The sequence below is a fragment of the Choloepus didactylus genome, chromosome 2 (genome assembly GCF_015220235.1).
Source record: "Choloepus didactylus isolate mChoDid1 chromosome 2, mChoDid1.pri, whole genome shotgun sequence".
Classification (NCBI taxonomy): domain Eukaryota; kingdom Metazoa; phylum Chordata; class Mammalia; order Pilosa; family Megalonychidae; genus Choloepus; species Choloepus didactylus.
The window spans coordinates 126,407,212-126,425,694 of NC_051308.1; the positions used below are offsets into that span (position 1 = coordinate 126,407,212).

The 18,483-nt window shown below is 35.6% G+C and overlaps 1 protein-coding gene across 5 annotated transcripts in view; it reads left to right on the top strand.

Annotated features, from left to right (window-relative positions):
- The window catches only part of PTPN22 (protein tyrosine phosphatase non-receptor type 22), a 72,451-nt gene that overhangs the window by 39,156 nt on the left and 14,812 nt on the right, over positions 1-18,483 (top strand). Inside the window, exons 13-17 of one of the 5 annotated variants that reach the window (XR_005215268.1) lie at positions 9,882-9,958; positions 10,109-10,932; positions 12,438-12,535; positions 12,678-12,808; positions 13,898-13,925. Coding sequence is in view for 4 of the 5 variants with exons in the window: in XM_037826327.1 (XP_037682255.1) it covers positions 9,882-9,958; positions 10,109-10,932; positions 12,438-12,521; positions 12,678-12,808; positions 13,898-13,925 (1,144 nt within the window). In the remaining variant the exon portion in view is untranslated. The remainder of the gene's footprint in view (positions 1-9,881; positions 9,959-10,108; positions 10,933-12,437; positions 12,536-12,677; positions 12,809-13,897; positions 13,926-18,483) is intronic. The other 4 variants (XM_037826330.1, XM_037826329.1, XM_037826327.1 and 1 more) reach the window with 4 other exon arrangements.

Sequence of the window (18,483 nt, forward strand, 5' to 3'; positions counted from 1 at the left end):
TACAGAGACATTTTGAAGATGGCCATTGAAAGCTGACACTTTGGAGAGTGCCATTTTGAAACACAACCTGGGAGCAAGCAGATGCCAGCCATGTGCCTTCCCAGCTAACAGAGGTTTTCTGGATGCCAATGGCCTTTCTCCAGTGAAGGTACCCTCACAATGATGCCTTACCTTGGACACTTTATGGCTTTAAGACTGTAACTTCATAACTAAATAAGTCCCCTTTATAAAAGCCAATCCATTTCTGGTATTTTGCAAAAAGGCAGCATTAGCAAACTGGAACAATCGGATAATCACATGGATTTTCTCCTTTGACTTGTCAATACAGCAAAGGCTAAATGGGGAATCTAGACTTCCACCCTTGCAAGACTGTAACAAGATGACCCACACACTTCCTGGGGTGGTGTCCGAAAAGGTCAAGTAGAGAGCTGGCACATCCCCACTGGCATGTACCAAGCTCTCCCCACCCATTGCAGTATCAGTAGAGACCACATGGGGAGCTTGGACTTCCACCAGGCAGTAACATGGTGCCATATGACTCCCTGTTGGAGAACTCTCAGAGAAGGGGCCAGTGAGAATCAGGACATTAACCATCATCCAGTGGTAATGAGATCACCCTACAACTGTGTCAGTGGAGATCACATGCGGAGCCTTCCCCTCCTGTGTCAACAGAGGCTAAGTGAGGAACATGGTGCAGATAGAGCCTAGCTGGCAGTAATGAAGCAGTGCCCTTCCTTTCCCCGTCATAATGATGTTGAAAAAAAAAATCCAGCTAAAACAGAAGTATTAAATAAGATCCAGAGTCTTATAACACAATATGAAAATGTCCACGTTTCAACTGAAAGGAGCACTTTGTAACAAAAACCAGGAAGATCTCAAACTGAATGAAAAAAGATAATCAATAGATTGTTAGAATTCTAACAAAGATGTTAGAATTATCTGACAGAAATTTTAAAGCAGTCATGGTAAAAACATGCTTAAAATAAATTAGAAAACAGTAAGCATCAGCAAAGAAATATAATGTCTCAGCAAATAAACAGAAGATAAAAAGAACTAAATGGAAATTTTAGAACTGAAAAATACAATAACTTAAATAAAAAAGCTCAATGGATTGACTCTACAGCAGAATAAAGAGGAAAGAATCAGTCAACTGGAATTAGAACAATAGAAATTACGCAATCTGAATAACAGAGAAAACATAGACTGGTAAAAATAAAACAGACCCTCAAGGAACTATGGGAATATTTCAAAATATCTGACATGCATGTCACCAGAGTTCCAGAAGGAGAGGAGAGAGATGGTAGGCTTGAGAAAGTACTGAAATATGTATCATAGTTAAACTTCTGAAAACTAAAGATGGAGAAAAATTCTAGAAAACAGTCAGAGAAAAATGACACAAAGCTATAGGGGAAAAACAATTAGAGTGAACAGGGATTTCTCATCAGAAACCATGGAGCCAGAAGGAAATGGCCCAACATTTTTCAAGTGAAAAATCCTATACTCAGTGACAGTATCCTTCTGGAATGAAGGAAAAGGCTAGACATTCTCAGATGAAGGAAACTAATTGAATTTGTCACCAGCTGATCTACCCTAAAAGAATGGCAAAGGAAGTTTTCTAAACAGAAAGGAAATGATGAAAGGGAACTTGGAACACTGGGAAGAAAGAAAGAACATGGTTAGAAAAACATGAGTAAATACAATAGGCTTTCCTCTTCTCTTGAGTTTTCTAATTTAAGTTTGACAATTGAAGCAAAAATTATAACACTGTCAGATGTGTTTCTGAATGTATATAGGGGAAATATTTAAGACAATTATATTATAAACAGGGAACGGTAAGGGACATAAAGGGTGGTAAGGTTTCTATACTTTACTTGAACTGGTAAAATGATGACACCAGTAGACTCTGGTAAGTTATGTGCATATACGATGTAATTGCTACCTAGAGCCACCATTTAAAAAGCTATACAAAGAGATTCACTCAAAAACACTCGAGGCAAATCAAAATGAAATTCTAAAAAATGCTAGAAAGAGAAAAAGGAAGGAAAATAAGACAGAAATGAGACAGAAAACAAAAAATAAAATGGCAGGCTTAAGCCCTAACATACCTTTAATTACATTGAATGTAAATGGTCTTGACGTACCAATTAAAAGATTAGCAAAGTGAATTAAAAAACTCATTGAACTGAATAAAATGAAAATGCAGCCCACTAAAATTTGTGGGACACAGCTACAGCAGTGCTGAGAGGAAAATTAGTACTAAATGCATGCTTTAGAAAAGAGGAGAAGCCTCAAATCAATGATCAACAATCAAAGTTCCCACCTTAAGAATCTAGAAAAAGGAAAGAAAAACAACCCCAAAGAAAGCAGAAAGAAGGAAATAAAAAAAAAAGAATAGAAATCAAGTAAACTGAAAATAAAAAATAGAGCAAATAAGAGAAATAAAAAGCTAGTTCCTTGAAAAGATCAATGAAATCAACAAATCCTAGAAATATTGACAATGAAAAAGAGAAGATAAAAATTATCAACATCAGTTGCATTACAGGCCCTGCAGACACTGAAAGGATAAAAATGGAATCCTCTGAACAACCCTACACACATAAATGGACAACTTAGACAAAATGAACCACTTCTTTGAAAAGAACAAAGTACCACAACTCACTCAATATGAGATAGATAATTTGAATAGATAATTTGAATAACTATTAAGGAAAATGAATTTGTAACTTTAAAACTCTCCCTAAAGAAACCTCTATGCCTGGATGGTTTCACTAAAAAATTCTACCAAATATTTAAGGAAAAATCAACACTAATTCTACACAATTTCTTTCAGAAGATAGAAAAGGGACACTTCCCTTTTCAGTTTATGAAACTAAGATTACCAAATACCGGGACACAGAAAATTACAGGCCAATATCCCTTTTGAATATATAATAAAATATTAGCAAATAGAATTCAGCACTGTATAGTTACATATCATGACACAGTGGGCTTTATTCTGGGGATGCAAGGCTGGCTCAATATTTGAAAATCAAAATAATCCACCAGGTTAAGAGACTGAGGAAAAAAGAATACTTGATCATGTCAATGGATTAACAAAAAGCAACTCGACACCCATTCATGATAAAACTATCAGAAAAATAGGAATCCAGTGGAACTTTTTCAACTTTGTAAAGGGAGTCTACCTACAGTTAACATTATACTTAATGGCAAGAGACTGCATATTTTCCCACTAAGATCAGGAATAAGGCAAGCAGGTCCACTCTTACCACTCTTATTCATTATGAAGCTGAAAAGTTCTAGCCAGCATAATGACAGAAGGAAAAAAAAAAAGGAAAAGAGGAGAAATTGTCCCTTTTTGTAGATGACATGACCGAGTACAAAATTCTAAGGAATCTACAAAAACAAACAAACAAACAAAAACATATAATAAGTAAGTTTGGGAAGATTGCAAGATACAAGAAAAATATACAGAATTGAATTGTGCTTCTATATACCAGCAATGAATATGTAGACAAAATCTAACAAAACATGTACAGGACCTGTATGATGAAAACTACACAAGCCTGATGAAAGAAATCAAAGAAAATCTAAAGAAATTGAGAGACATACCATTTTCATGGATTAGAAGACTCAGCATAGTAAAGATGTCAGTTTTCCCCAGATCAATATCAGGTTTAGTGCAATTCCTATTACAATCCTGGAAGATTTTTGTAGATATAGACAAAATTACTTTTAAATTTATATATAAAGGCAAAAGACCTAGAATAGCTAAAACAATTTTGAACAAAAAAAACTAAAGTGGGAGCAATCAGTCTACTCGATTTTAAGGCTTATATAATTACAGTAATTGAAATTGTAACACATAGATCAATGAAATAGAACAGAGAACAGAAAAGGACCCACATAGATCAATGAAATAGAACAGAGGACAGAAAAGGACCCACATGAATAGGCCCAAATGATTTTTTTGATGAAGGTGCAAAAGCAATTCAATGGAGAAAAGATAGCTTCTTCAATAAATAGTGCCAGAGCAATTGAACATCTATGGGCAAAAAAAAACAAACAAAAAATCAAAAACAAAAAACCAAAACCTTGATCTAAGTCTCACACCTTACATAAAAATTAATTCAAAATGGATTATAGATTTAATGTAAGACAAAACTTTCAGAAAAAAGCATAGGAGAAAATCTTTGGGATCTAGGGCTAGGCAAAGAGTTCTTAGACTTGGAACTAAAAACACTTTCCCTGTAAGGAAAAACTGATAAATTAAACTTGATCAAAATTAAAAACAGTTTCTCTGTGAAAGACCATGTTAAGAGAATGAAAAGACAAGCTATCCAAGAAAGGACTGGGATTTAGAATATACAAATAACTCTCAAAACTGAATGCTAATAAAACATCCAATTAGAAAATGGGCGAACGACATGAAGAGATTTCACCAAAGAGGATATACAAATAGCAAATAAGTGCATAAAACGATGTTCAATGTCAGTAGCCATTAGGAAAATTCAAATTAAAACCAAAATGAGATATCATTATACATCTATCAGAATGTTAAAATAAAAATTGTGATAACATCAAATGCTGGTGATGATGCAGAGAAACAGGATCACTCATATATTCCTGGTGGTAATGTAAAATGTTATAGCCCTCTGGAAAACAGTTTGGCAGTTTCTTAAAAAAGACACCACATGACATGGCAATTGCATTCCTGGGCATCTGTCTGTCCCAGAGAAATGAAGACTTTTGCTCACATGAAAACTTGTACATGAAAGTTTACAGCAGCTCTATTAGTAATACCCCAAAACTGGACACAACCCAGATGTCCTTCAAAAGGTGGTCAAACATGTTCTGATACAGTCATACCATGGAATACTACTCAGCAACAGGAAGGAACAAACTACTGATACATACAGCAACCTTGATGAATCTACTGAGAATTATGCTGAGTAAAAAAAGCCAATCCCGTTTAATGTAACATCCTTGAAATGACAAAAAATTATATAAATGGAGAACAGATTAGTGGCTGAGGGTTAAGGAAGGGTTAGGGATGGGAAGGAAGTGGGGTGGCTATAAAATGGCCACATGAGGGATTCTTATGGTGATGGAAATGTTCTGTATATTGACTCTATCAATGTCAGTAAGTGGTTGTGTTATGGTACTATAGTTTTGCAAAAAGTTACAAAAGGGGAAACTGGGTGAAGGGTACCTAGGAACTCTCAGTATTAATTTTTACAACTCCATGAGAATCTACAATTATCTTAAAATAAGTTGAATTTTAAAAAAAAGATGCCACATTGAGATCATGTACTAATCTGATGTGTCATCTAATATTTCTGGGGCCTTTTTGAAATCCATTTACCCCTCTTTGCCTCTTTTTCCTCATTTATAAAACTAGGTAAATATTAAATCCCTTTTAGATATTTTGCCATGGAAAGCCCTTTTTATAAAACAAACTATGGAGTGATAGTAAGAAAGTAAATTACATTGTCTACATTATCAATAATTCAGACTAATGTAAATTATATAGTATAATATCAATTGAATATGTTATGCCTTATACTGAAAACCAAAGAACATTTTAAGAAAATCTTTCGCTTTTTCTTAATTATATTAGGAGCTATCAGGCCAAAAAATAATAAAGGATTAATTAACTCCACATTCATGACTCAGAACACTGCAATTAAGTTTTCTTAAATTTATTTGGATATTAAAATATTTAAATTCTTAACAATGAGGTAGATTTGTTTTTTAAATCAATTCTAATATATTTTTCAAGTAAAGACAAGCACATGACATTAAAATTCCACAGTTTAGGAATATGACTCCTGGGGTGGAATCTAGACCCGGCATTGGGATGGAGACCATCTTCTTGCCCAAAGGGGGATGTGAAAGGAAATGAAATAAGCTTCAGTGGCAGAGAGATTCCAAAAGGAGCCAAGAGATGACTCTGGTGGACACTCTTACACACAATTTAGACAACCCTTTTTAGGTTCTAATAAATTGGAATAGCTAGCAGTAAATACCTGAAACTATCAAACTACAACTCAGAACCCATGAATCTTGAAGACGATTGTATAAAAATGTAACATATGAGGGGTGACAATGTGATTGGGAAAGCCATATGGACCACACTCCCCTTTGTCCAGTGTATGGATGGATGAGTAGAAAAATGGGGGCAAAAAACAAAAAACCACCACCACCACCAACAAAAACAAACACCCAGTGTTCTTTTTTACTTTAACTGTTCTTTTTCACTTTAATTTTTACTCTTATTATTTTTGTGTGTGTGGTAATGAAAATGTTCAAAAATTAATTTTGGTGAGGAATGCACAACTATATAATGGTACTGTGAACAACTGAACATACACTTTGTATGACTACATGGTATGTGAATATATCTCAATAAAAATGATTTAAAAAAAAAACTCCACAGTGTAAAATAAAGGTAACATAACGTATTTCTTCCCACTTCATACAGGTCCTACTCCTAGAGGCAACAAGTATCCTTCCAAAAATCTTTTCCTTCAGGTTGTGCAAAGCACAATAAAAATTTAGATATTCAAGTTAGTTAGTACTTGTATAAATATAATTTCTACAAAAACTGTGTATTTGAAAAAGGTTTAAAGTAGCAGATGCTCAGACATGTAATCAAAGGTACAATCATTTTCATATACTATTATATATTAATTTCTCTTCATATAAGGTTAGCAAATGATACCTCACATTTAAATTGTTAAATGGTTTAAAGATTTTTTAAAGAAATTTAAACTGGTAAGTACTCCAAACCCAATAAAATTGTAGCTATAAATAGTATCATACAAAATGAAAATTTGTATTTATTGAATGATTACCATATTCTAAGCACTGTGCTAAGCATTCTCATGAAATTCACCCAAAACTCTATAAAATATATACTGTTACCTAAATATCCATCAGCTGATGAATGCATAAATAGAAAATGGTATAGTCATACAGTGGAATACTATTTGGCAATAAAAAGGAATGAAGTGCTGATACACGCTACATGTATCGATGAACTTGAAAACATTATGCTAAGTGAAAGGCATTCAAAAAGACCACATATTTAAATGACAAAAATAGACAAATCCATTGAGAGAGAACATAGATTCATGGTTGCTTAGGCTAGGGTTGCATGGAAATTCAGGGGAAATGGGGAATGACTTCTGATGGATACAGTTTTCTTTTTGGGGGGTGATGAAAACATTCTAGAAGTGAGAGTGGTGATGGTTAACTGTGAAATACTAAAAACCACTGATTTTATACTTAAAATGGGTGAATATGAATTATATCTCAGTAAAGGTATTATATTAAAAACATGCATTACTTTTTTCTTCATTTTTAAAATTTTCAAAATATTTTATTTTTAATGCAATTTTATTGAGCTACAATCACATAACATATAATCATTCAAAGTGTACAATCAGTTGTTCAGTGTCGTTATATAGTTGTGCTTTCATCACCACTATCAAACTTTGAACACCTTCATTACTCCAAAAAATAAAAATAAAATTAAAATTAAAAAAGAACATCCAAAACATCCCATTCACTCTTCCCCCCATTGTTCATTTATTTTTTAAATACAGTTTAATTGAGATATATTCATACACTCTACAGTCATCCACAGTGTACAATCAGTTATTCACAGCACCATCATACAATTGTGCGTTCATCACCAGAATCAATTTTGAACCTTTTCCTTACTCCAAAATAAAAATAAAAGCAAAAAAGAACATCTAAGTTTTTCCATCCCCTCTATTCCACCCTATTCTTCATCTAATTTTTGTCCCTATTTTTCCACTCATCTGTCCACACACTGGATAAAGGGAGTGTTAGCCACAGGGTTTTCACAGTCGCACAGTCACACTATGCAATCTACATTGTTATACAGTCTTCTTCAAGAATCAAGAGCACTGGGTTGCAGTTTGACAGCTTCAGGTATATACCTCTAGCCATTTCAATACACTAAAGACTAAAAGGTGATATCTATATAGTGCACAACAATACCCTCCAGAGTGACCTCTCGACTCCATTTGAAATCTCTGTCACTGAAACCTTATTTTGTTTCATCACTCTTCCTCCTTTTGATCAAGAAGATCCTCTCAATCCCACAGTGCTGGGTCCAGGCTCATCTCCAGGAGTCATTTCCTGCATTGCCAGGGGGATTCACACTCCTGGGAGTCATGTCCCATGTAGGGGAGAGGGCAGTGAGTTCACCTGCCGAGTGGGCTTAGAGAGACAGAGGGGGCCACAACTGAGCAACAAAGAGGCTCTCTGGGGGAGACTCCTAGGCCCAATTATAAGCGGACTTAGCCTCTTGCTTGCAGCAACTAGCCTCATAGGGGAAAGCCCCCAGATTGAGGGCTCGGCTCACTAAATTGGCAGTTCTAAATGCATAAACATGCACTACTTTTATCCTCCTTCTATAGATAAGTAAACTGAGACTTCAAGTGGTTAGTTTGCTTTAAGTCTCAGAGTTAGTAAGACGAAAAGCTAGAACGTTAAATCCACTTCTATTTGATTACAAAGTTCATTCTCCTAACACTAAACTATCTCATTAGTCAAGAATATTAAGCACTAAATTTATAAATTCATCAAATTTAATAATAACTAAATTTATTATTAAGCATCTACAATATACCAGGAGGAATGGTGGAAAATAAAGTTTAGGTAGGAAAATAAAGGTTAAGTTAGGAAAATAAAGGTTAGATTATGGAGAGATTTAAAAGCCAGGTAGTAAAATTAGATCTTGATTGATTGGTTCAATCATTCATTCATTCAACAAATATTTATTAGATTCATATTTATGTGCCAGTCACTGTTTTAAGTCCTGAAGATACAATGGCAAACAAGACAAGATCTTTCCCTCATAGAGCTTACATTTTTTGTAGAGGAAGATAGACCATAAATAAACAGAATAAGAAATACTGTATTTTATCATTTTTAGGACATATTTCCCCACAGTTTAGCACCTCTAAAATCAGTATGTATCTTATAATTGGTGACATCTTACAATTCCCAATGACTTTTTTTGTATTTTTTTTTACATTTTAATATCTCTGAAATCAAGATATATTTTACAATCAATTGTATCTTAGATTCCATGAACCACAGTAACAAATTTCATAAAGTGATAATTGTTACGAAGGAAATAAAGCAGTATATGACTGAGACTGGCAAGGCAGGTATGTGGGAATGTGATTTTAGATTGGGTGGTCAGGGAAAGTTTCATTATGTAGACAACACTTGAGCAGAGAACGAATTACTAAGAAGGAGCCAGCCATGCAAAATCTGGAGCAAGAGTATTTCAATCAGAGGGAACGGTAAGTCTAAGTCTTAAACTGGAAACAAATTTAGCATGTTTGAGGAATGGCAAGATAACCAGTGTAGCTGAAGCATGGTGAGGAGGAAAAGAATGAAACAAGGTAAGAGAGATAGGTAGAGGATGTAATAGGCACATATTAACTTTAAGAGTTGAGATGATGACATTTCTGAAATTTGAGTGTTCTTCAGAATCAAGTTATCACCAAGAACATGAAAAGATCATGCTATAAACAAATCCTTTTTAGTTTCTATGGCATTAATAGTCCTTCATTCTGATCCTTTTGATCTCAGTATGTGAATAAATTATTGCTGGGTTCAATATTTTGGAAGTTCATCTAACCCTTTTGTGAATTACTTAAAATATTTTATATTTTCTGAAAAGCTATTTCTCAAACATCTGAATAGCAGTAATGAGAGCAGGTAGATAAGAAAATGTATCAGAAAAATTTTACTTTGTTAAACTTTTCCTTGTCTTCCCAAACACCTCCTTGACATTGCTTCACTAAAAAACAATCTCTCATTTATTTCTCTTGAAGATTCAAGCAAGGCATTCAGTTCCAGAGCAAAATCTCACTTTAGAAGCAGACTTCTATTCTCTTAGTTTACCAAAAAGGTGGGTAAAATTCTACACACTATCTAAATATTGTCTAATTGTGTCTGGGAGGTGAATCTCATGCTTATAACTCATTGTGATGCTGAGAAGAGGATACTCAAAGAGGCCTCTTTGGAGGAATAGTATCATTAGTCTTTCTTTTTGTTGCAGTTCATTAAAAGAAACAAAGATGATGAATCAACAAAGCAAACAAAATACAAAGGTGGTAAGAGCAGAGGGTTCTTCCTTTGACTTCAAGACTTCTGAAATACATGAAGGGGAAAGATTAGGTTTGCATCCTGCTAAACAGAGCACTTCTTTAGAGTTTTTGGAGCTAAATTGTGGTTGTAACAAAAACGCTGACAGAACCAAGACATGGGAGACAAAAGCATTTCCAACGGCTGGAGAGCCTCTTCAGAAGCATCAAAGTTTGGACTTGAGTTCCATTGTGTTTGGGGCATGTCCTAATTCGAAACCTGTAAATGCAGCAGGAAGATATTTTAATTTGAAGGGGCCTATAATACGGACCAAATCAACTCCCTTTGAATTGTTACAGAAGAGAGAAACCAAGGAGTTGGATAGGAAGGAAAATTTTTCTTATTTGGAATCTCAACCATACAATTCTTGTTTTATGGAGCTTCAGCCTCAAAAAGTAACAAATGTTCCTTCAGCAGAACTGAGTTATTCATTGCCACATGACTGTAAGCACCAGATATGTAATGCCCCCAGTGTAAAGCAGCATGACTCCAGAACTTTTAGTGTAGATTCTTACATGTCTTTGGTAAAAGATTCTTATTTCCCACCATTGCCTCCAAGTAGTGCTGGTTCTAAGATGTCTCTTGATTTATCTGAGAAGCAAGATGGATCTGTTTTTCTTTGTTCTTTGTTGCCAACATCCCCTACAACCTTCTGTGATTACAATTCACATGATCCTTTAGCAATGAATCCTCCAACCAATTTTGAACTCCCATTGAACCAAGAGACAGCAGTAGTGGGTGAGTTATTTTTAAAAGTTTGTAGGCCATTTTAGATTTCACTTTGTTTCTATAGAAGATTTGGTTTCTCCTTCCTTTCCCCCTTATCTTCCTCACCCTGCTTTTTCTTTATCCTCCTCTTCCTCCAAGAAATAAATTCAGGAATGTTTTAGTGATGCGGTATGTTGAGAATAGCAATCTCAAACATGTAATATTCCATGAAACAGGCAGCTTTGGACAACCAGATCAGGTATAAGATCTACATCAACAGATGAGCTTCTAAAGAAGGCAATCCTCATTCCTAGAATTGTATCTCAAAGGCCCACAGTTTACTCTTAACATATAGTAGCAGCTTTTAAAAGAATAGCAGAAAAGATTTGATCAACAGCACCACACAGGTCACCCAGAATTTTTGTTGTACAATCATGTGGTTATAAGGAGTTGAACATACTGCTCAAAAAAGGAAATTCCTGCATGAGCTGGAAGAGGAAGATCTGATTTCCTGCCCTTTTGTAGCAACTTAGTCAATGAGAATGTGTTCAGTATTCTGTGTAGAATTTTTACCTTATATTTACCTTTATTATTTCATTTATAATTCTGGATTTTTGCACATTATGCATATGGTTTGGTTTACTGGGTGGTTTGGAAGTAGAAGTGACTTTCTCATTAGAGATGATTATAATAGTTTGACATGGAAGAAGGTGAGGGAAAGCAAAGAGCAAGTTTAAGTTTCTTAGGCATGTCAGCAGATAAATTTATAAAGAACATTCTACCTGGATGGGAAGTAGGAAAAGCTTTTGTTCTATAACATCATTTATTGTACAGAGTTTCTTAATAGATAGATGTGCAGATCATTTGTAGCAAAACTATTTCATCTGGATCTAGGAAGTTCTTTCTTTGATTAGATAACTTTATATATTTTGATCTTGTTTTAGAATTTAAAGATATTTTCTTTTACTAGATGCCAATAATACCTTAGACCTCTCAGCAACAACACTGTTAAAAAACAAAATTTTATTTTCAGGGATTGTAGCAACATTGACATGTATGCCATCTAGTGGCAATTTCTTAAAATAGCATAGTAAAAAACATTTTCTGTAAAAATTATGAACATTTCTACAGAAATATAGAAAGCCTTGTTTACTATTGTTTTCTGTAGAATGAAGGAGAGCTACTAAAATCTTTATTATTTTACCTGCTGTGTAACTGAATCTTTGGTAATTGACGGTGCTTTGTAATCTTTTATTGTATAATGCTTTATATTAAATTAACTGATCATCAGTAACTCAATCAAAATAATTTTGGATTTTTAAAAGAAGTAATAAATTTTGAAGAATAGGTTAAAAATCTCCTGGGTTTGCAACTTAATATGAGAGAATTTAATTTGCTTTTTCTTTGAGTGAACAGTACCAGTTTAAATATTGCTAGTTGTGTTTTAAGGAATTTAGATCAAGATTAGAAAATAAGAATTTTCTTTGGCTTGTTCTAATGAAAAATTGTGGGTATATCTCTGATATTTTGGATAGCAACTTCTCCAAGGATAGATGATGAAATCCCCCCACCACTGCCTGAACGGACACCTGAGTCTTTTATTGTGGTAGAGGAAGTCGGTGAGTGCAGTTCAGTAAGTGTAAAATAAAGTATGGATTAACTAAGGTTACCTCTCAGGTCCTTTCAATGTTCTCTGTGCTATTGCTGAGTAACATTTGCTCTCTAAAAGAGTTAACAAGGCTCCTAGAAACTGAACCATATTTATTTTCTTCCAGGAGAATTTCCACTCAGTGCACCTAAACCCTTATCTTCAGCTGTAAAGGTAAAAATTGGAACATCACTGGAATGGAGTGGAACAGCTGAATCAAAGCTATTTGATGACTCTGTTAGACTTAGACCAAGCAAGGTCAATAACTTTTTTTCCGACTTTACTCATTTGAATTCAAGAGACTATAGTCCTACTCCTTGCAATTTTAACACCAATCATTCAATAAATATTAAGCTGATACTCCTTATAAGACAATGTGCTAGAGGCTATGGGAGATAAAATACATATAAGACACAATTCTTGCCTTTGAAGAACTTCTAGTAGTAGCGATGATACAGGATACATACACAACTCTTTAATTTTGTCTATGTTATAACAAGGCAAATATCTTTGTCATATGAAAGGTAAAAAGAGATTTGGAAGTGTGGGAGATACCCTCAGGATGGAAGTGATCGAGGGCTTAGTCAAAGAGGAAACATTTGAACTGAATCTTGAAGGATGGTTAAGGCAAAAATAAGAAGTTCTACTTAAGTAGATAGCTTGTTCACATTAGTCATTTGGTAGGCTGTATCATATTAGCTTTGATAATACATTGTAGTGAGTAATTTTTTGAATGACAGATGTGCATATTATTTAAGATCAACCTTTTAGAATAATATTCTGGAATAAAAATCTGTGCTTATAACATTCTGTTTTGCATTTCTATATATTCTATGAATGAACTATCTTAAAATTTCAGAGGTCAGAAAGGTAATTAAACAAACATTTTATAATACTTACAATTTCAATGCATGGTAGGCAAATATTCTCTACCTTTTTAATTATGATTTTAATGTATGTGTAATTGTTATTGTTAGTGATACACACATATAATGGTCTTTATCTTAATAACCTTTATAGACAATAATGCCCTTTTCAAAGTCATGAAGTTAACTAGTCACTTTCAATAAATTACCTCCAATTAAATTTTCAGGGAAATGTTCTAAGTAGGAAGGAAATAAATAACTCAAAAGGAATTAACTTACAACTAATTAGCATGAGATAAAAATCATTTTAAGAGGTAAAAAGGTCTTTTCATAATTCAGCACACCTATGAATTAAGAAAAATAGGGTCTACATTTCATGTATCTATGAAATATATTTTCAAATGTGCTATTGATTGTTTTGAATATATATAGATTTTTTGTACATAGTCTTCTTTCATTTTTCTTTCTTTCTTTGTTTTAGAGTGTAAAAATCCGAAGTCCAAAATCAGGTAAAAAACAATTTCCTTTGGTTTTAGATGACATTTAACCCCATGAATTTGTACTGTAAAAATGGCTCATTAACATGGTGAATGAGTTCCCATATCATGGTTCCCATAATAGCGTCTACAATTCATTACTTTATTTCTGGTTATCCCAAACTAAGAGTTTTGTTTTATCAAGGGCCGGGTAAAGACAGGACTTTAGAATTCTGCTCCTTGATATACTGCCCTTTAAAAATATTCCATAAAGAATCTATTTAAAAGTTTTGTAGCATTTCCATTATATAGATTATATCACTGTCAACAATGTTATTCTAAAAAAATTATTTCTGGCCACTTAGATCTTTAACTTAAGGTTGCTTCTCTAGTAGTTTCCTGAGCTTTGCTTGTTTTGTACATTGAGTAACAATGAACATTTATTGGGCACTTATAGGTCCTTTACATATATTAAAACATGTAGTTATATAACCTTAGCATATGTAGGCATATTATTCAAACACATAATACAACAGAGAGCTTAGCTTGGGTTTTGGAGTCAGATAGACCTGAATTCAACCCCCCAGCCTATCAATTATTGTTAAAATCCATTGTTAAAAGCAAGGCAGAGGGGGAACTAAGATGGCAGCTAGCTGAGACAGGGCAAAAAAACGCCTCCGTGAAAAACACTAGCTCAAAACCAGAAAGTGACCTAGAATACCGGTTACAGCGATGCACCAACTGGATGAGGGCTCCTAGCTCCAGAGGGGCCGTATACTTGGTGAAACTGGGAGTCGGCATTCTGAAACGAGTGAGTAAGCTGGCTGGAAGACCCGCAGCCACGCGGCAGGCTAGGGAAGCCAGGGTTCAGCGTATGGAGCGGCTTCAGTAGCAATTGTGGGAACCACACAGTAAAACACAGCAAGAGGGGGCTGGGCTGACCTCTTGCTGTCTGGCCGGGAAGATAGCCCGCAGCAGATACCATTGGGTTCGGGGGAACGGAGGGGAGAGCCGGAAGCAGAAAGAAACCCCACAGCTAGCAGCTAGCCCCTGGAGGGCTGGATAAACTCCTGTCCGGGGCCGTGCCCACAGCCCAAAGCCCCGCCAGTTGTCCCGGAGCTGGGAAGGAGGAACGGTGCGAGGAGGAGGGGGCTGAGACGCCCCGCTTGGCCATTTTTGCTTCGGGCTGGAGTGTGCCACCGCACGGCCCGGCAGCCCGGGGCTTCCCTTGTGGGACAGCATGCAATGATGATGTAGCACGGCCTTCCCTTGGCTGAGCTACTGGAGGAGAGTGGCTGGGAGGGGGGATCCACTCGGAGAACCCAGGGATGCTACGCCAAGTCCAGTGGTTTATGGATCAGCGAGAGAGAGAGGCTGGGGCTGAACTGAAATGAAGGCTTAGACTTTTGCAGTGGCCTTGAATCTCTGGGATCTTGGGGTATTTGAACATTGGAACTCCCCTTCCTCCCTGGCTACTCGTACACATGCCCCACATTCAGGGCGGACAGCTCCAGCAACACACCCAAACTGAGTTCTCCAACTGAACCCCCCAAGAATCATTTCCCCACACAAAGCGGAAAAAAGGTTGAGAACTGACTCGAGGGATATAGGTGACTCACAAACGCCATCTGCTGGTTAGTTAGAGAAAGTGTATGTCACCAAACTGTGTTCCTGAAAAATTAGATCGATATCTCTTTTTCTTTACAACTTGAAAGAGCCCTATCAAGCAAAACAAATGCCTAGAGGCCAAAAACAACAGAAAATCTTAATGCATATGATAAAACCAGATGATATGGAGAATCCAACTCCAAACACACAAACCAAACTATTGGAAGATACAGTATACCTCGCAAAATTAATCAAAGATCTACAATCGAGGAATGAAAACATGGCAAAAGATTTAAAGGACATCAAGAAGACCATGGCCCAGGATATAAGCAACATAAAGAAGACCCTAGAAGAGCATAAAGAAGACACAGCAAGAGTAAATAAAAAAAATAGAAGATCTTATGGAAATAAAAGAAACTGTTGGCCAAATTAAAAAGACTCTGGATAGTCACAATACAAGACTAGAGGAAGATGAACAACATCTCAGTGTCCTAGAAGCCCACAGAATAGAAAATGAAAGAACAAAAGAAAGAATGGAGAAAAAAATAAAAAAAATCGAAATGAATCTCAGGGATACAATAGATAAAATAAAATGTCCAAACTTAAGACTCATTGGTGTCCCAGAAGGGGAAGAAAAGGGTAAAGGTCTAGAAAAAGTATTCAAAGAAATTGTTGGGGAAAACTTCCCCAACCTTCTACACAATATAAATACACAAAGCATAAATGCCCAGCGAACTCCAAATAGAATAAATCCAAATAAACCCACTCCAAGACATATTCTGATCACACTGTCAAATACTGAAGAGAAGGAGCAAGTTCTGAAAGCAGCAAGAGAAAAGCAATTCACCACATACAAAGGAAACAACATAAGATTAAGTAGTGACTACTCAGCAGCAACCATAGGGGCGAGAAGGCAGTGGCATGACATATTTAAAACTCTGAGAGAGAAAAATTTCCAACCAAGAATACTTTATCCAGCAAAACTCTCCTTCAAATTTGAGGGAGAGCTTAAATTTTTCACAGACAAACAAATTCTGAGAGACTTTGCCAATGAAAGAACTGCCCTACTTCAGATTCTGAGGGGAGCCCTGCTGGAGGAGAGACAGGGAAAGGAGAAAGAGATAGAGAGAATTTTAACAGACGTATATAGTACCTTACATCCCAAATCACCAGGACACTCACTTTTCTCTAGTGATCACAGATCTTTCTCGAGAAGGGACCATAAGCTTGGACATAAAACAAGCCTCAATAAATTAAAAAAAAAACAAAACATTGAATATACTCAAAGCACATTCTCCAACACAATGGAATACAAATAGAAGTCAATAATTTTTGAACTGTAATTCCACTAGTCACTTCCTACATGATATATAATACACAAACTCTAAGGACAAATCAGTGGTTTTGAACTCAATGTAAAATATGTAATTTTAGACAACTATATAAAGGTGGGGGAATGAAGGAGTATAGGAACATAGTTTATGGGTCCTATTGAAGTGAAGGTGGTATCAAAGAAAAACAAGATTGATATGGATTTAAGAGGTTAATTTTAAGCCCCACAGTAAACACAAAGAAATTATCAGAGAATATAACCATAGAGATGAAAAGTAGAGTTTGGGTTAAGAGAAATGGGGGAAGGGGCAATGGGGAGTTAAGAAATGAGTGTAGGGTTGCTGTTTGAGGTGAAGGGAAATTTCTAGTAATGGGATGGTGGGAAAGAGCATTACAACATTCTAAACGTGATTAATCCCGCTAATGAAAGGCTAGGGAGGGAGTGGAATGGGAAGATTTAGGCTGTATATATGTTTCCACAACTGAAAAAAAAAAGTCAGTCTAACTAGATGACAATTGAATACTAAGGATGAACTTGAATGGGACAGGAGGATAGAGGACAGGTGGCTCAAAGGGACACAGTTGAGACACAAGGAAAAGGAAATGTAGAATGTAAGCTTTTTATAATTGTTGAATCTATTGTACTTCTTAGCTGCGCTTAATGGGATTGTATGAAAGAATGTTCTTGTTCATGGGAAGTGTATACGTGAATTATAGTGAATGCTCAACGATGTGTGCAGCTAACTCTCATATGTTCAGACAACAGAGCAATAGATGGATGATAGGGAGGGAGGGAGGGAAAGAAACAGCATTGTGACAGCAAGTTAAAGTTGGTGGATTGAGCTACCGGGGGAGGGGGGGTCAGGGTATGATGGAATTCTGTGTATGGGGCTAGTATTGTTTTTGCAACTGTTCATATAACTTTGAATTTATTTCAAAATTAAAAAAAAAAAAAAAAAAAAAAAAAAGCAAGGCAGATTAAATGTCCACAATAGGCAGAAAGTTGATTAGTGGTTGCCAGGGGCTGGGGGAAAGAGGTGTGAAGAGCAACTGGGTATGGTGTTTCCTTTTGGAAGTGATGAAAATGTTCTGGGACTAGATAGAGTGATAGCTGCCCAAAACTGTGGGTTTATTAAGGTCACTAATGGTAAATTTTTATTTCATTAGGTGCTAGAAATAAATTATGGCAGATTGCATTATGTACTCCAGTAAAACATGTTTTTGATCTTAATCCATACCTCAGAGTATGAACTCATTGTAAATAGGACCTTTTGATGAAGTTATTTTTAGTTAAAGTGTGGACAACTGAATCAGGATGGATCTTGATCCTATTACTGGAGGCCTTATAGAGAAGACCACAGAGAGAGAGTCATAGAAAAAGCTAGAAGTCAACAGAAACCAGAGGAGAAAGAAGACATCACCATGAGTATTGCCATGTGACAGAAAAGCCAAGGACTGAGAAATGGCAACAGCCTGCCCCAGAATGCTACAGCCTTGATTTTGGGCTTCTCCTAGTATCTTAGCCTCAAGACTATGACCAAATAAATTCCCATTGTTTAAGCCAACCCATTGTATGGTATTTGTTTTAGCAGCTGGGAAACTTTTTTTTCTTTTTTTTTTTGTACTGGAAAGAAGGGTGCTGCTGTTACAA